General features: G+C 39.4%; 1 protein-coding gene across 1 annotated transcript in view; it reads right to left on the bottom strand.

Annotated features, from left to right (window-relative positions):
• Window positions 1-842: 842 nt before the first annotated feature.
• The window catches only part of MAN2A1 (mannosidase alpha class 2A member 1), a 101,842-nt gene continuing 83,652 nt past the window's right edge, over window positions 843-19,032 (bottom strand). Inside the window, exons 20-22 of the mRNA XM_054986190.1 lie at window positions 17,847-18,041; window positions 4,772-4,882; window positions 843-3,538 (exon numbers count right to left, since the gene is read on the bottom strand). Coding sequence (XP_054842165.1) covers window positions 3,389-3,538; window positions 4,772-4,882; window positions 17,847-18,041 — 456 coding nt within the window. The 3' untranslated portion in view covers window positions 843-3,388. The remainder of the gene's footprint in view (window positions 3,539-4,771; window positions 4,883-17,846; window positions 18,042-19,032) is intronic.

Raw genomic sequence — 19,032 nt, 5'->3', positions numbered from 1 at the left:
TCATACATTCTTTGAAATTAGTTTGAAATTAAAAGGTTTGAAATTAGTTAAAATATAAATGTGGAATCCTGACAGATTCTCTAACAGCCTGGGGGAGAATGTCTTACTCCTTTAATAGAGGCTTAATGGAATGTTATTTACCTCCCCACCATGAAAAGCTTCACTCGCCCATTGCCAGACATTAAGCCTCTATTGAAGGGCCATGACACTTTTTCTCCAGGTTGCTGGCGACTTTACTGAGGGAAGAGGGGATGCTGAAGTTGATTCTAGCAGCCTAGCCATGTAACTCCCAACTAACATCTATCTGACAAGCAACTAATTTGCTAGCATTTAAGTTCCAAGTAAACTGACATACTACTACTGGAGCTTAAAATGGATTCCACACTTTGCTTTTCTCTGGCATCTTCTCTACTGTTTTTATTGTCTTAGTTATACAGATGTAAGTTTTAAATGGCATGTTGTAGGCACCGTATAAACATTTCAAATGAATACCATATTTCTCCTTCATAAATAAAACTAGACTTAAAATGTAGTAAAATTCATCACTGAAGCCAAGTGCGTGCACATGAAAGCTGTTCCTTGAGATATCAGCAATGGCTTAAAACTATGCTGTCAATCCCTGTCACTTGATCAAAATATAAGGCATATGTTTTTAGAAAGCTATTTACCCACCTTTTATTTTCAAATACAATGAACATATTGATAAACCCACCTTCCCCCCTGCCTAATGAATACCTCATTATTCACTTATAAGGAGCTTCTTTTTTAAAAAATAAGCCAACTTTATTTTGTGGTTACATTTTTGTATCTAAAATTGTGATCAAGGCAGCATGACACAGATGTACCATCAGAGGATTTTTATTAGCAAACTTATATTACATTTCTCCCCAAAAAGATATAAAATCTGCCCAGAAGAAAATATGAAAACTTTCCAATCAAGTCAGCTGGTATTAAGAGACAGTGTGAGCAAATGAAACAAAATGTAAAATTAAATAATCTTTAGCATGGTAGAATTCTTTCACAAGAAAACTTTGTTAGGAAGAGTATGATATAATCCTTTAAACAGTTTATTGAACAAACACAAACCTCTATATAGAAAACAATTTTAAGCATTTTTAATGGAATACATGACAAACTGGTCATAAAACATGTATAGGCATAAAAAGGCACCACCAAAATATTGAGTATACAACTACGGGAAATGCATTCACAAGGAATACAAGAAAACAGGAAAATCAATGGGAGTTTGACAGTAACTTTGCCTGATAAAAATCTGGCTCAAGTTTGTAGCAATCATCATTACCTCGAAGAAAGTTCTGCAAAATAAATTCAAATAAAGCAGAAATCTGCTGGTTGAAGATCATTTAGGCATGATTGTACAGCTGGTTCTTGTTTTTTAAAAGAAAATATAAGCTGCAATCCAAAACTTATTAGAAAATAAAGACCCATTAAATTTATGAATACCCATATTTAGCGTTGGACTGCAGTTCTTACCATGTGACACTGACTCTTTGGAAGTATGTTCTACGAGCCAACATTACAAGTTATTGCATCAATGTTTATTCCTCAGAAACTGATTTTAAATACTTTTTCAGAGATGAGAAGTTTCTGATGTATCTTTATCATAGTATATAAAACTAAAAAAAGGAGTTATAAGAACTTCCGAAAGCTAAAGATTTGACCTAAAGGAAAATATTTAAAAAACTGCATGTTTATTGCATAAAATCATTTGTTTACAATTCTGTATAATCCCCAACCATTCTCTAGCAATCCACATGAAATTGTGCTAATACTAAACTGACGTAGAGAAACTATACAATGTGAAGACAGCCCACCCCCCTTCAAATTTGAACGTTATGAAGAACATTAGCATGTTAATGCCATCTTTAAGACTGGAAGCATGACTAAAAGATCTGACTATGTAAAAAGCAATTTTTTTCACTTATTAAAACATTTATTAGATTTAAAGAGAATTATTCATATTTGTATAAACTGAAGCAAAATAAAGGTCAGGGTAGGAAGAAGAAACATACTGCAATGTAATTGAATAGGCTTGATTTGTAAACAACAGTTTTATTCAGAGAAGTGGAATCTGCAAGCCCACATGGCTTCAAGAACTCAATATAAAATACTTGAGGTGAAAAACATTTTTGAAGCTATTACTCAACAACCAATATTGGCAACATAAGCATGTAGTGACTGAGTTCAGACAACAGATTGCTCAAAAATATAGGCACATGATTCTCAATGCACTGTTTGCTACGATAGACATTTCTGTGGTACCTTTAAACAAATGGTGTGCCCTGCATGCTATCAAATATGTGTTTGTAGCGGTTGATAGCAGCTGAATTTTATAGTATGATTTATTCCGCCATTGTTTTGCTTTATGACAATCAGATTACTACATTCAAATAGTCAGAGCATTCAGAACACCATCAAGACAAATTTGGTGCAGAAGAGAAGTATGTGGCCATCATTGTCAAATAAAAGATACATGGTTTAATGCATTATAAAACAACTACCACCTATTCCAAAAGCACATACTGCATGGACAAAGGAGTAACAAGACACATAAAAAAATAAGGCACATTTATTTTGATATGGTAATCTTGAAATAGAAAACACGTTTCTGAGAGCATTAGTATCCAAATATTCTGTAAAAAATCTTGTATTCATGAAATAATAGACTTGACTTTCCTTACTCTATATAATGGAGTAATTGCACATATCCCAATGTGTCAAGTAACAAAAAGAAAGTTGTTTATATTTTCCATGGAAAGATTAATTTAAAATTCCAGAAATTAAGTTCTGCACTTCAAGAAGCTAGGATAATAAGATTAATTATGATTAAACACACATCAAAGGCTCTTGGACTTCACTCTGCTTCCCAAGTGGAATAAATTCAGACTCCATTTGGAACAAATTGAAATTTCCTCATTTATAGAAGTCTTTACAGGTAATTTGGACAATAGCTTTGCCAAAGCAATTTCAGCAATTCCAATATGTGTCTGGGATTTCAACAATATATATTTAGACCCACTGATGAACAACAAAGCATAAAAAAGACTTTTCCTCCTTTTCAAACACAAAATCATAAATTCAGAAGCCAAAAACTAACGTTTAACCTGAGATTCATTTAGTTGGTGAGACGTAGTATCCTTTGTTTTTTCTCCATTTGTTGCATTTTTATACTGTTGTTCGTGTTTTTATTAGAGAAAAAAGAGTTTCTTGCATCATGGCTTTTTACTTTGTTGGATCAAATAAATTCTAGAATGCATGTACTGTCACAGTATCCAGAAGCTGGAATTAAAATGTGCTTATTGCACACCAATCTTTGAGAAGACAAAAGCTGCAGATTATTTTAATATCTGAGTTCTAAAGTCAGTTTTCATCTCAGTTGAATTCTGTATGTGTTTATTTCCATAGAACTCACACTGATCTCACTTATGTTTTTGGCATCTGGAGGTGAATGCATCAAAGATAAAGATGTAGGTGTAAGACTTTCCACATGGAGCTTGAAGAGTTTGTGCACTTTTAGCTGAAAATTACAAACAAGGTCATTACTTCCACATGCAATCCAACACCAACTTTAAAGTTCACACTTAAGATTCTTCTAAACCAGAACTCTGTTCTATTTCATTTAGAATGTGTTTCCAGTTTATAAAATGTAAAGGCTGCAATTTGATCTGGAAGACTTGTGAGAGGGAAAACAGGCTTTAACTTCCGCATTTTTCTTTTGAAAATCACTAAGTGGAAAAACTCTGCACAGTGGAGGGAAACAGTGCCAGCACACTGACTCTTGACCTACTTGGAAGAGTCAGAAAAAAAGTAAAGCTACACTAGCTACAGTTTCCTATATCTCTTAAAGGGAAACCACTTTATGATGATGATCATGATTCTTGCCATATGGTGACTGGACTTTTAACCACACAGGTGATTACGTAAGAAATACGTAAGAAGGATCCCAATGTACAGAACCAAAATAAAAATGCCTGAGCGCACACTGGAATGAGACACTATAAATACTACAGTTTGTAGGCAAGTTTGTTTTGCATAGAAAACTTTTGTATTCAATTGTTCAGTGTTCACTGAAATTTGTTATCTTATTTACAGATACTTATTTACACTGTATCTTATTTACAGTGTCTCATTCCAGTGTGTGCTCAGGCATTTTTTATTTTGGACTTTTAACCACGTATACATTTTATAACTGTAGAAACTTACAATGAAAAGACTTTCACTGTAAATCACCTTTAACAAGACATGAACCGAATAGTTATACCAGGGATGGGTAACTCACCATGAAGAAAAACTCTTTCTCCTTTTTACAGTAAATAAACCTTTGAAATGCAAGATATTATTAAAAATGTTTAACATTTTCAATAGGACCAAAAATGTTAAATAGGTTGCCTTTGTCCCACCTACTTTTCCTTCATCAGTTGGCAGTGCACATCAGTTTCTTGTAAACACTTTGCGATATACGACTGCCATTTTAAACTAAAATGTCTAAAACTGCAAGAACACCACTATGAATTCTGCTCAGAAGGGAGCTTCGGTGTTTAGTTTCTCAAACAGTCTCCTCTCTCTCATAACAAACTTCTCTTAAAATAGAGATAATTTTCAACAACAGTATGGATGTCTGCTGTTAACAGTAAAACAGGTCAAAGATCCTATGGGTACACCCAAACTACGCCCAAAGTGGCTCTTAGATTTCAGCCACCGTATTTTTCAGTCACCCAACAAAGAGTAAGTTAAAATACTGCAGAAATACCTTTCCCTGAGTTGTAGAACAGAAAAGCCCCAGATCTGTGTTTGCAAACCTACAATCAAATCCCTTCCTGTGAAGGATCAGGGCTGCTTCATCAGACGGCCCTGGATCAGCCTGAAAATGAGCAGAGAAAATTAGCAGCTTCAAGCAATAAGCTTCAAGCTCCCAAGATCCAGATTCATTACTCGGAACAGAATTAAAGAGTATTTCAGACATATCAATGAAATGAACAACCACTTTATATACTAGGCAACTCACTAAGTAACACAAAAAACAAATTGGCATCAGACTTAACCAAAATATCTCTCAAGATTATTTAAAATATATTAGTATCTGAAAGTCACATCCAAATATTTTAAGAGTTAAATAGGAAAAGATTTTATTCAAGCAGTAAAAGCAATATACAGAGACCAATGTGCGGCAATTGTAGTAAATGACGATTTAACAAAAAAATTGGAAATAAGAAAGGGTACAAGACAGGGGTGCCCATTATCTCCATTGTTGTTCATTTTGATTTTGGAACTGCTATTGATTCAAATATGAGAAGATGATACTATAAGAGGCATAAAGATTAAAGAATTTACCTACAAGGTTAAAGCTTTTGCGTATGATGTGATGGTTATAGTGGAAGATGCAATACAAAACATGCCGAAGTTGCTTGATAAGATAAAGGAGTTCGGAGATCTGGCTGGATTTTATGTTAATAAGAAGAAATCAAAGATACTATGCAAGAATATGACTAAACAAAAGCAACAAGAGTTAATGGAACTTATTGACTGTGAAGTAACACATAAAGTTAAATATGTTGGAATTGAGATAACTGCGAAAAATATTGATTTATTTAAGAACAACTATGAAAAGCTATGGCAACAGATTGATAGAGACTTGATTAAATGGAATAAATTAAATCTGTCATGGCTGGGAAGAATAGCGGCAGTTAAGATGAATGTGTTACCACGGATTATGTTCCTATTACAAACAATTCCAATGATTAGAGATACCAAACAATTTGAAAAACGGCAGAGGAAGATCTCTGACTTTGTGTGGGCAGGCAAGAAACCTTGAGTAAAAATGAAAGTTCTGTGTGACGCTAAAGAAAGAGGTGGACTGCAGTTGCCGAATATTAGATTATATCATGAAGCAGTATGTTTGGTCTGGCTAAAAGAGTGGATGTCACTGAAAGACCGCAAACTCTTAACATTGGAAGGTTATAAGAAGTTGTTTGGATGGCATGCCTATTTGTGGCAGGATAAAATAAAAGCTGACTCTATGTTTTTGCACCATTATATTAGAAGGAGCCTCTTCACGGTCTGGAAAAAATATAAAAAATATCTGGGTGAAGGTATCCCCTCTTGGGTGGTACCGTTTGAAGTGATCGATCCGAGAGCTATCTATAATGAAGAACAATGTTTACCATATAAAGAGATATTGATTATGGAACAAAAAACGATAAGAATCAAAATGGAGGAAGAGTTATCCTCCTGTTATGGATGGTTCCAATATAGACAGATTAGAGACCTTTACAACTCGGATTGTTCAAAAGGAGGAATCAAATGGAAAAACTCAAGAGTTGGAAGAGACTATACTACAAGAAAGTAAAAAGAAGATATCTAAAACTTATAAAATACTTTTGAAGTGGTATACAGAGGATGAGACAGTCAAAGTACAGATGGTGAAGTGGGCAATTAACTGTCACAAAGAAATAACAATGGAGTCATGGGAATATTTATGGAAAACTACATTGAAGATTTCAACTTGTACCAGTATTAAAGAGAATGTCTATAAGATGATTTATAGATGGTATTTAACGCCTAAGAAAATTGCGCTTGGAAATGCAAATATGTCAGATAAATGCTGGAAATGTAAAAAGCATGAAGGATCATTGTATCATATGTGGTGGACGTGTGATGTAGCTAGACAGTACTGGGGAGATATTTTAGAAGTAATAAATGAGATTTTGCAGACCCAAATAAAGAAGAACCCAGAGCTATTGCTACTGAATTTAAGTATGGAAGATGTTCCTATGCAATACAGAACATTACTATTCTACATGACGATGGAAGCAAGACTTTTATATGCGCAGAAATGGAAGGTGCAAGAAATACCAACTATTGAAGACTGGATGCATAAATTGCTGTACATGGCAGAAATGGATAAAATGACAAGAAAGCTGAGAGATCAGAATCTGTCAGAATTCTTTACTGACTGGAGAATACTGAAAACATATTGAGAAAAGAAGTGGGACGTGAAAGGGGAACTATGGCAATTCGAAAATTATTAGAATGGGTTTCTTTTTATTGGAAGAGATGGAATCTTTACCATATGGAGTGAAGTATTAGCTAATTGTTAGCTTAAATTTAAGTGGATGTGGAGTTAATAGATAGTTAATAAAGTAGATATTTTATTTAATTGTTAGCTTAAATTTAAATATATCTAAAGTTAACAGATAGTAATAGATAACAGATTTTAAGTTAATAATAATAGATCTGAAGCTAATAGATAGACCTTAGCTTAACAAAGCAGAATGTAAACATGATATAATGAGTGATAGAAAAAGGGGATAGATTAAAAATAGATTAAGATATAGGGTTGGAAAGCTGTTGGAAGTCCTGAAAAGGGGGGGAGGGAAAGGGTGGGGGAAATGATATTGAGATGTTATTTGAAAGTTGTATGTATTAATATTCTCACCTAATAAATTTTTTTCAAAAAAAAAAAGAAAGAAAACAAATATTTTAAGAGTTCAGCACCCAAGAATGTTAACATACACCTACAATGGCTCCAATAACAGACATGCCAGCAGTTTCTCACCCATCCTTCAAAAGGATGAATTGGGAGACTAAAGAATGTGTAGAAAATGCATCATTTTTTAAAAACTAAAGCACTTTGAGTCCCTTTTTTGTCAGCAGTGAGCTAGCAGTGCAAAGCTCACAACCAGTTGGGAGAACAAAACAGTGGGGCAAAGGCATCCAAGCTGGTTAGGCCATGCCTCTTCTCGCTCCAGGCAAGGCTATGCAAATTTTTAGGTATATGCCTTCTGGGATTGTGCACGTGCTTCCCTCCCAGACATAAGCTTAGCTCAGGATGGTTAATTCAACCTTTTATTGTATCAATTTCTCTCTCTATATATATATTCAAACCAAGAACATCCAAAAAACTAATAGTGGCATAGATATAACCTTACTGTAATATAATATAACTGTAACACCAGCAACCTGAAAACTGGGTGGGAGAACTGGATGCCTTCGCCCCACTGAAGAGAAGAAACCTTCAGGTAAGTTCTTTCCAATGTTTTGTTCTCCTTCACTGGGGGAAGGCATCCAAACTGGTTATGTAACCAAGCACAGTTCGGGTGGGAAAAACTTAATTTACTGTTCCAACACCCTTTAGAGTACCCTTCTCCCAAATGCAGTTTCTACAGAATTCTGTTGATCAATTCTATAGTGCCTTACAAAAGTGTTAAATGACGACCAAGTTGCCACTCTATATATCTCCTCTACAGGAACCCTGTTGGAAAAAGTAGCAGATGCAGCTGCTGCCCTGGTGGAATGAGCAGTCACACCCGTGGGTGCCCTGAGGGCTTGGACCTCATGTGCCTTGCGAATGCACATTCTTATCCAGTAGGCTATGGTTGACTTTGAAACCTTTTTGCCTAAATTTTGTGTTCCATGAGAGACAAAAAGAGAATCCGATTATCTGGTAGTGGCTGTCCTTTTGATATAAATACAAAAACCCCTCCTGACTGAATTTATGCTATAGCACCTCCTTAGGATGCTTGGGCTTAGGGCAGAATGAAGGTAGTGTCAATTTCTGGTTTATGTGATACGGGGAGAGTACCTTAGGAACAAAAGAAGGATCAGTTCTAAGTACCACTGAATCCTTTTGAAAGATACAAAGTTCCTTCCATATAGAAAGGGCCTCTAGCTCTGACACCCTCCTGGCTGAGCTAATGGCAACTAGGAAGGCAACTTTCCATGAAAAATGTTAAGTTCTGCAGTAAGTAAGGGTTCAAAAGGAGCCTTTGTGAGGGCCTGCAACACCTTGGACAGACTTCATGTTGGAAATCTGTGTTGCACAGGGGGTGCCAGTTGCATCGTCCCCTTTATGTAATGTCTGATCTGTTTACCAGAGGCTAAGTTACCTAATCCCCTGTTGCTGAGCACAGCAGCAATAGCTGCTACTTGTCGTTTTAATGTATCGGGCCTTAGACCTTTTTTCTAATCCATCTGTAGAAAGGAGATAATTTCCTGTCTAGACGGGTTCCATGGGTCCTTATTTTGGCTAATAGACCAGGAATAGAAGGTTGCCCATGTATAATTGTATATTTTCCTGGTGGCCGGTCGTCTTGTTTGGAACATAATGTCTATGATTTCTCTAGGTAGTCCCTCTAGTTCAAGGTCATTCCGTTCAGTCTCCATGCCGTCAATTTTATCCAGGATGGATCCAGATGATAGATTGGTCCCTGCGACAGCAGGTTGTGTCTGACCAGAAGTCTCCATGGTCTGCTGATGGACATCTGAATCAGTTTGGAAACCACATTCTCCTTGGCCAGTACAGGGCCAGTAGAATGATGTCTGCTTTTTCATGCCTTATCTTTGTTAGTACTATGGTGATGATCGGCAGTGGTGGAAAGGCATAAAGTAGGCCTTTTGGCCAAGTCCAATGCAGGGCATCTATCCCTTCTGCCCCTCTCTCGTTGAACCTGAACAGGAATCTTAGTATGGTTGTTGGGGGTTTTCCGGGCTGTATTGCCGTGGTCTTGGCATTGTAGTTCCTGACGTTTCGCCAGCAGCTGTGGCTGGCATCTTCAGAGGTGTAGCACCAAAAGACAGAGATCTCTCAGTGTCACAGGGTGGAAAAGATGTAGGTCATTTGTATCTACTCAGGAGGGGTGGGGTTGAGCTGAGTCATTCTGTAAGAGTTTCCCAGGGTGTGGAATGCTAATGGCGGGAGGCTTCACTGTAACCTGAGGAGGTTCTTTTGCATATGGATTGGTGCTTGATGTGCTAATCTTCTCTGCAGGGCTATTGTCGGGTGTGGAGTGTTTTGTTGGCCTGGTGTTTTTCAGAACTGGAGCCCATGCTCTGTTCATTCTTAAGGTTTCTTCTTTCCTGTTGAAGTTTTGCTTATGCTTGTGAATTTCAATGGCTTCCCTGTGCAGTCTGACAAAGTAGTTGGAAGTGTTGTCCAGTATTTTGGTGTCCTGGAATAAGATACTGTGCCCTGTTTGAGTTAGGCTATGTTCAGCCACTGCTGATTTTTCAGGCTGTCCAAGTCTGCAGTGTCTTTCATGTTCTTTTATTCTTGTCTGGATGCTACGCTTTGTGGTCCCGATGTAAACTTGTCCACAGCTGCAGGGTATACGGTATACTCCTGCAGAGGTGAGGGGGTCTCTGCTGTCTTTTGCTGATCGTAGCATCTGTTGTATTTTTCGGGTGGGTCTGAATACTGCTTGAAGGTTATGCTTTTCCATAAGCTTTCCCATCTGATCAGTAATTCCTTTGATATATGGCAAAAACACTTTTCCTGTAGGTGACTGTTTTTCCTTGGTTGTTTGATTCATCCTGGGTTTGATTGCTCTTCGGATTTCATTTCTGGAGTAGCCATTTGCCTGAAGTGCGTGGTTTAGATGATTAATTTCCTCATTGAGAAAGCGCGGCTCACATATCCGTCTTGCACGATCCACTAATGTTTTCATTATGCCTCTTTTCTGTCGGGGGTGGTGATTGGAGTTTTTGTGTAAGTACCGATCAGTGTGAGTTGGTTTCCTGTAGACCTTGTGACCTAACTGAAAGTTTGCTTTGCGGATGACCAAGGTATCCAGGAATGAGAGTTTTCCCTCACTTTCTTTCTCCATTGTGAATTGTATGTTCAGGTGGATGTTGTTGAGATGATTCAAAAACTCCCTCAATTCTTCCTCCCCATGGCTCCAAATGATGAATGTATCATCCACAAACCGGAACCATACACTGGGTTTGTGGGGTGCTGATTCTAGAGCTGTTTTTTCAAAATGTTCCATGTAGAAGTTTGCTATAACTGGGCTGAGTGGGCTCCCCATGGCCACCCCATCCATCTGTTCATAGAATTCGTTGTCCCATTGGAAGTAACTGGTTGTCAGACAATGATGGAATAAGGCTGTTACATCCTCTGGGAAAATCTGATTAATCAGTGCAATAGTGTCTTTTACTGGAACCTTGGTAAACAGGGATACAACATCAAAACTGACAAGTATGTCTTGTGGATTGAGTTTCAGAGAACTGATTTTGTTGATGAAATCTGCTGAATCTTTGATGTAAGACGAGGTTTTCCCGATGTGGTCCTGCAGGAGATCTGCCAGATGTCTAGCTAATTCATATGTCGGTGAACCAATGGCACTCACAATGGGTCGGAGTGGGACTGAATCTTTATGTATTTTGGGGAGTCCATATAGTCTAGGTGGCTGTGCTTCAGTCTTGCATAGTTTTCTGTGCGTGTCGGGATGTAGTGAGGAATTCTTGATCAGCGCATTTGTTAGCCTGGTGATTTTGCAAGTGGGATCTCGTTTTAGTTTTTTGTAGGTGGAGGGGTCCAGGAGTTCCTTAATCTTCTTTTTGTATTCCTCCGTTTTCATGATCACTGTAGCATTGCCTTTATCAGCTGGTAGAATGATGATGTCTGGATCTGCATTGAGGGTCTTGATGGCATTTCTCTCCTTGCGTGTTATATTGCTGGTGGGAAGCTTTGCCTTTCGTAGAATCCTGGCTGTCTCTCCTCTTATTTCCTCAGCTTCCTCTTCAGGTAGATGACGGATGGCAGCTTCTACATTTGCAATGATGTCTTCCACAGGAATTCTGGTGGGGGTGACTGCAAAGTTTCCTCCCTTTGCCAAGATGGAGGTTTCTTCTGGTGAGAGTTGACGGTCTGTCAGATTGATGACAATGCGTGCATTGTCGAGCATTGGGCTTGTCTGTCTTTTTTCCTGTAGTTTGTTAAACTTCTGCTTCTGTCTGGATGTGTGGTTGGTAAACACTTGTTCCATCTTCCTGTAGGTGAGATTATCGACCTTGTCCCAATCCTGACTTCTCATTTTATGGCTGGTGTTGATATGCAAGCAAAATAGCTCCTTGTCTGTGGCAGCAAGTTCTCTGCGGGTAGTGTGGATTCTCTCACGTAAGAGGGCCTGTTCTAGACGGTCATAAATGCGGTTCGCCTGTGTGGTTTTGAAGATTCTTTTAGTTGTGAGAAAAGATGGAATGGTTCTTGTGTCCCTGCAGCGTAGAAGAAAGGTCAAAGAACAGAGTAGATGTGCTTTCTTGTTCCGAAGTGTTTCCAATCTTCGGGTCTGTTGGAATGTTTCCTCCCCGTAGAGGTGTTCGATGTATTGTCGAAGGCTTTCACGGCCTCAGCTCAACCCCACCCCTCCTGAGTAGATACAAATGACCTACATCTTTTCCACACTGTGACACTGAGAGATCTCTGTCTTTTGGTGCTACACCTCTGAAGATGCCAGCCACAGCTGCTGGCAAAACGTCAGGAACTACAATGCCAAGACCACGGCAATACAGCCCGGAAAACCCCCAACAACCATCGTTCTCCGGCCGTGAAAGCCTTCGACAATACACAGGAATCTTAGTACTTTCCCATTCTTGGCAGTCGCAAACAAGTCCATTACTAGTATTCCATAACGCTTGGTGATGTCCTGAAACACTTGGTCATTCAGAGACCACTCTGCCTGCTCCAGGTCCTGCCAACTCAACCAATCAACACCAACCAAAGAAGAGGCATCCCCAAGACTGAGCTAAGAAGCAGAGTGAAAACCACACTCGGAGATTAGTAAAGACTCTCAAATATGCTATTTGTAAATGAATTAATTAATTGCTAAAGATATAAAGTGCCAAGTGCAATCAGAATATATATAGTCAGCTGCATTAATTTCAAACACAGTATCAGAAGATTACACACAAGATTCATATACAATGTATCCAATCTTAGAAAAATTATAGATAATCATTTGTCAAAACATTTGCAAAATATTTAAGGTAGACCATATATTCAAGTCCTCTAACATTTAAAGTGGATTGTATATTCAAGTCCTCCAGTGCCACTTCCAAAACGGTTTTTTTATCAATCAATGAACTTTGGTGGTTGTATCCAAAAGAGTTTACCAACATTGTTTCCACAAGAATTTAAGCTTTCTCTTAATGTTTTCTTGTAGATGGAGCAGAGCAAACTCCAGGAGGGAGACTCCAAAGATTCTCCAATCCAAACTGATGATGATATCCAAGTAAGTGTACCAACATAGTTTCCAAAATTCTGAGAAATTCTTTCTCAGAATTTCAGAAACTGTGTTTCTTTGAAATTGATGCAGCTGACTATGTATTCTGATTGCACTCGGCACTTTATATGTTTAGAGATTAATTCATTTAAAAATAGTATATTTGAGAATCTTTACTAATCTCCGAGTGTGGTTTTCACTCTGCTTCTTGACTCAACCAATCCGCTTGTTTAACATTCCCTGGATATGTTGAGCCCGAAGACTTCGTAGGTGTTTTTCTGCCCACTGAAAAATCTGTACAGCTTCCTGGTGCAAAGGAAGAGCTCTTGTTCCTTCTTGACAGTTTGTGTGTACTTTGGTAGTTATATTATCCATCTTTACCAGCACAGATTTCTTCCTGATCTGCTTCCGGAAGCCTAGCAATGCCAATGTTATTGCTCTGAGCTCCAGCCAATTGATGCTGTTCCTTCTCTCTGCTTGGGACCATTTCCCTTGAACTACCTTGTCCAAGCATTGGGCTCCCCAACCTCTCAGGCTGGCATCTGTTGTGACTATGATCTGACTGTTTGGGCAAAGGGGAACACCCTGAGCCAGATTTGACAGAGATGTCCACCATACTGGAGAACTCTTTAAAGCCGTAGTCAGCATGATGCTTTTGTGTCTCTTCTTCCTTATATCCCTTTGGTAAGGGATCAGAGTCCACTGCAGTGTTCTTGTGTGAAACCTGGCCCATGTTACTAAGTGTATTGTAGATATGAGAAGTCCAAACAGTTGTGCCAGCGTCATTACATCGGCTTTCTTTTGACATAGTACGGTTGTAATTGGCTTTTCTGACTTTTAATTGTCTTTCCAATGGCAGGTAGACCTTCGCTACTAGAGTGTCTATCTTGGCACCCAGATGTTTCAAACTTTGTGATGGAATCATCTAACCCTTTTGTGTGTTATGTGCACAAAAGGGTTATATGTTTATCAGAAACTCATGGTCTTGGAGGAGCTGCACTACTGTCTGTGTGTATGAGCTGTACTTCTCCTTGTCTGGTGCCCTTATAAGTATATCGTCCAAATAGGAATAGGTATGAATTCCTTGCTGCCTTAGGGCTGCCACTAAGGTAATTAGTACCTTCGTAAACACCCTTGGGGGTGATGACAGTCAGAAAGGGAGAGCCTTGTACTGATAGTGCTGCTCCCTGAAGACAAAACGAAGATACTTTCTGGAACTTGGGTGTATAGGAATGTGTAGGTAGGCTTCCTTGAGGTCCAGGGACATTAGAAAGTCCCCTTGCTGTACTGACTGCAAAATGGACTGCAGGGATTCTATTCTGAATTTCTGCCGTGACACCCGGAGATTGATGTCCTTTAAATTCAAAATAGCTCTCCAGTCCCCCAATTCCTTAGGGACTAAAAAGAGGATAGAATATGCCCCTTGGAAGCATTGTTGAAAAGAGACAGGGTCTATAGCTCCAATTTCCAGCAGGTGCTGTATTGCCTCCTGCATTAAGTTTGCTTTGGCTGTATCCAGGGGTACTGGTGACTGTATGAAGTGATGTGGGGGAAGCGTCACAAAGTGGATCTTGTAACTGACTTTCACCATGGATAAGACCCATCGATCTGTCGTGGTCTTTTTCCAATTGTTGGTGAAAAGCAAAAGTCATCCCCTGATCCTGAAGTCATGCTGAAGGTTTTTTGATTGGAGCACTCGAGTCCTGGTGTTTTGGGTTCGGGAAGTGCCTCCCTTGGAATCTGGACTGGTAAGTAAATTGCCTTCCAGGTCTTGATTACCTGTTATCTCTGAGTCTGATTGGTGTCTTGTAGGAATGAAAGGACTGAAAAGATTTTGATTCGTAGTCTCTCTTTATCTGAAGAGGTAGATGGCATAGCCTTTTTCTTTTCCTTGGTTTCAACCAGAATTTTGTCAGGCGCTCTTTATTCAAAGAACAGACAACAAGAATATTTTACAGTGGATAGGTTAGACTTAGATAGAGTGTCTATCTTCCAGTGTTTCAGCCAGAGGTTCCTTCTTACAACGTTTGCTGCTTGGGCTCTGGCACAAAATTGAATGCTGTCTTGTGATACATCTGAGGCAAACTGGGTCGCTCTCTTTATTTTTAGCAGAGACTTTTTAGAGCCAATGGATCTAGTTCAGGCTGTTGTAGTAAGTCATCTGTCCATATTACAATTGCCCGGGTGAAATTGGAGAGGACAGCTGAAGCTCTTATTGCTAATGAAGCCACCTAATGAAATTTTTTGAGGACAGATTCGTTCTTTTTGTCTACTGGGTCTTTCAATACATTATCCCTTTTGACAGAACTGCGCTCAAAAGCAGTGCTACCGTAGGAGTATCCACTAGGGGGACTTTGAGATTTTCCATGGCCTCATCAGGCAAGGTATAAAACCTCTTTGCAACTGAATGCAGAGTAGACCCATAGCCAGGAACAGACCATTCTGAACGTATGACTTCATCAAAGTTCTCAGGAAAGGGATAGCTGGACATCTTTTTTGATGATTTCTTAAAACCTCTAGCATCCAGGGTGGGCAGGGTGGTTTCTGCAGTTTTCTTGGCTGGGAAAATTTAAAATGGTAACCACCTTTTTAAGCAGCCTTTGAAAGTGCTCTGGCTGGAACAGCCTGGCTGAATTGTCCTTTGTATCCGACTCCTCCCCCGACCACTCTCCCTCCTCTCTCTCTGATGTCATAGTAACTGAAGGGTTAACTGACACAGAATCTTCTGAGCCAGAGTCCTGTCTTGGGGAGAGGGAGCTCCCTGTCTGAGTGCATCTGCGATGCTTTGCAGACTGAGGCGGGGACGGGGATCTGGCTCTGTCTGATCTGCCCCCTTATACTTTTATTTGACTTCTTAAAACGTTTATGTCTGGGCTGCACTCTCTCCAGAGCCGATAAGACAGAAGAGTCTGAGGACTCTGGGGCTGTGGAGCTAGGAGCCTTTTCCTAGACTCAGTGCATTCACCTGCTGACGATCTGCCAACCCCTGCTCCCTTTTGATCAACCCCCATTTTCTTTCCCATTTCAGAAGAAAAGAGGTTAATACTGGGGCCCACAACTTGTGAGGAGTTCATCCAGGGTAACTTCCAAGCCTTCATCATCCACTCTATAGGGGGTAGTCCAAAGAGAGCAGGAAAAAATGGCGTGCTCGCCATATTCATAGCTCCTGACGCAGCTGGCATCCCCAGAATGGCTGTCTGAGCTTGTCAGAAGGAGAAGAAACTTGCCCGGGAAGTCTCAATTCTGGGGTCTTGGTCCACCAGGAGGGAACCGAGGGGGGCTTCAGCCATCATCTGAGGCATTGACTCACAACCCACGAGGCTGTTAACGGTCGGTGTGAAGAAATTATGGCTTGGCCTGGCAACCTCTGTGTTGCAGAGAAGCTGACCCTCCTCGTTTTCCATGCTGTTATGCTACCAGCGAGAGTAAGGTAGATTTGATCAAGAGGAGGGGCCTCTGACACTCCTGATCAGTCAGCTTGTATGGCTGTGGAGCCATCGTCTCTCATTTGCCCATCCCCTTTGCTCGAGACCTCAGACGGGGAGGGTTTTCCTTCACACGATCTCTCTTCCCCATATACTCAGGGCCCTGGGTCTTTTGGGGGGGATTGCTTTCCATTGTTGTCCCTCTGTGTAGCTGAATTTTTCCACATTTTATCACAAGATCATTAGAGCTAAGCTCTAGCATCCTCCTGGAGAGGCAGGACTATTTGAACTAGAAGGAAGCAAGCACACAATCCCAGAAGGCATACACATAAAAATTTGCATAGCCCTGCCTGGAGCGAGAAGAGGCATGACCTAACCAGTTTGGATGCCTTTCCCCACTGAAAGAGAATGACACTGCATATAGTTTCAGGGACTGATAATGCAGCCTTATTCAAACTTATCTGGGAGTAAGTTGCTTAGAGCAAAGTATTTACTTCTGAGTAAACATGCATGAGAACATTGTATGTTCTCCGCGCTGTAGTGTTTATTCAGTCTTTCAATAAAAAGAGGCAATGTCAGAAATGTTATCACTTCGTGTGAACATTTTCTTTTCAAAAACATTAATTTGAAGGCAATGCATATCACTCCAAGTAGGTACATGACTATGAATATGCCACTGCTGCAAAGCTACTTTACCCCTAATATGGGCAAACCACACTGATATATAGTATACTACATAGTATATGTAGTAATATGGGGAAATCACACAAGTTAGTGCCAATCTACAGATATGCGTGACTAAGAAAAGCCCTTTAATTCCTGATAGTTGATGGCTGAAACTTCTGTAATTTGAAAGTTTTAAACATATGTTTACTATTTCAATGAGCTTATTGTCACTGGCACAATAACGTGGTTTATGAGTTTATAAGATACAAAACATTTATCACTCTCTGCTTTGGTAGTCAGAGAGAATTTATACATCAAATTAATTTCAGTTGTTAATGCTGCCTATGCAGTAGGAGCAAAAGTAAGCTGTAAATCTTCACTCAGGAAATGCACATCTGTGTTGCAAGTCTCAGAACAGAGAGCTCAGTAATCGTACTCTGGCTCCTGCATCCTGTACAACTGAGACAGCCGGCCACAAAGTGTAGGTACAGTTGCAGTATTATTACTACTTAGCAGCTTGCTGATTGGAAGGACCCTGTGAGGATTTGGGTCAGGGCTCTCTGCCTGCTGTAGTGGAGGCAAGACAGGTAGTGTGTGGTGGTGGACTCCCGGCTTTTACCTGCCTGAGTGGCAAGGAGGGTGAAAGGCTTGTGTGTCTTTGAGGTGGGGGTCAACCCACCCAAGCCCACCATAAAGTGTTTTAAAACAAATGTGTAGCAGATATATTTCAACCTACCTTTGACTGTATTGTTCTTAAGTTAACCATATGTAAATCACAGGGCATGGATGAAGTTAGTGGAGAATAGGTATTCAAAATGGGTGGAATAGCTGCATCTGCATAGGTAATCATTGGCATCAAAGGATGGTTCATGAAAGATGACGTTATGTGACTAAGAAGAGAAGGATAGCTGACTGATGATTTTTCTTCTTTCTGTTGAAAAAAGGAAAAGTGAATCAACAGCAGATTTCATATGCTTTGCATGTTCATTTAAATTTATATCAACACTACATACCTACAAATTGTTATCTCTGGCCAATTATCACAACCCTACTTGTTTTCTGTATGAGTGCTAATGTTAGTTAACCTTTCTTCTCATAGCCTTACCCTGCTTGTTCACTGCCAAATTCAGCTGTGTCCTATTTAATTTAAAAACAAATGGAAGCTGAGATGCTGATTGTAACTCATAGGACCTGAAAAGGAAGCAATTGCCAGTGTTTTGGATTTACTTCCTTTATTATCATAAGGAGGCATATACTTTACAAAGGTTTAGTTTATAGATTGTGTAGGACACCATTTGACCCGTGAACCCATTTTAGTGCATACATCATGTATGGGTTTCCCCCATGCACATATGCATTTTTGGAGAAAAGCCAACATGTTCAAGATGGGTGTGTGTGACACACACAAAACAAGTTGAAGCAGTTGCATAAAATGTAATGAAAGCAATTATTTGGGAGTATTTTGCTACTGTTTTAGGAATTTATACAAACACCCTAAAGGAACAGGAAAGGATATTTTTTCAACAGGAAAAATTAGAAAATTTAGGAGAGTACTGAACAAAAATTCCTATGAAAGAGATCAAGATGGGTAGCCATGTTAGTCTGTCTGTAGCAACAGAAAAGAGCAAGACTCCAGTAGCAGCTATAAGACTAACTAAATTTGTGGTAAGGTAACAGCTTTCGGGTTAATAAAATGCTTCTTAAATGCTTTCATGCTCAAAATGTATAGTGTGAAAAGGTCTGAAGAATTTTTCCAGTAGAAAAACTGGGAAATTATGAGTACAGAAAAAAACTTCCTATGGAAGTCTGAGTGAGAAAAACTGTCTTATGAAGCATTTCACTTATTCCAATGAAAAGTTTTTTCCTACCTCTCAGATGGCAAAAATTAAAAAATGTGTGTGCAACATAAGCAAATGGTACAG

This window comes from Eublepharis macularius, chromosome 8 (genome assembly GCF_028583425.1).
Source record: "Eublepharis macularius isolate TG4126 chromosome 8, MPM_Emac_v1.0, whole genome shotgun sequence".
NCBI lineage: Eukaryota > Metazoa > Chordata > Lepidosauria > Squamata > Eublepharidae > Eublepharis > Eublepharis macularius.
Note: the sequence above shows the minus strand (reverse complement) of the source record. Positions and strands in the feature narration are given on the sequence as shown.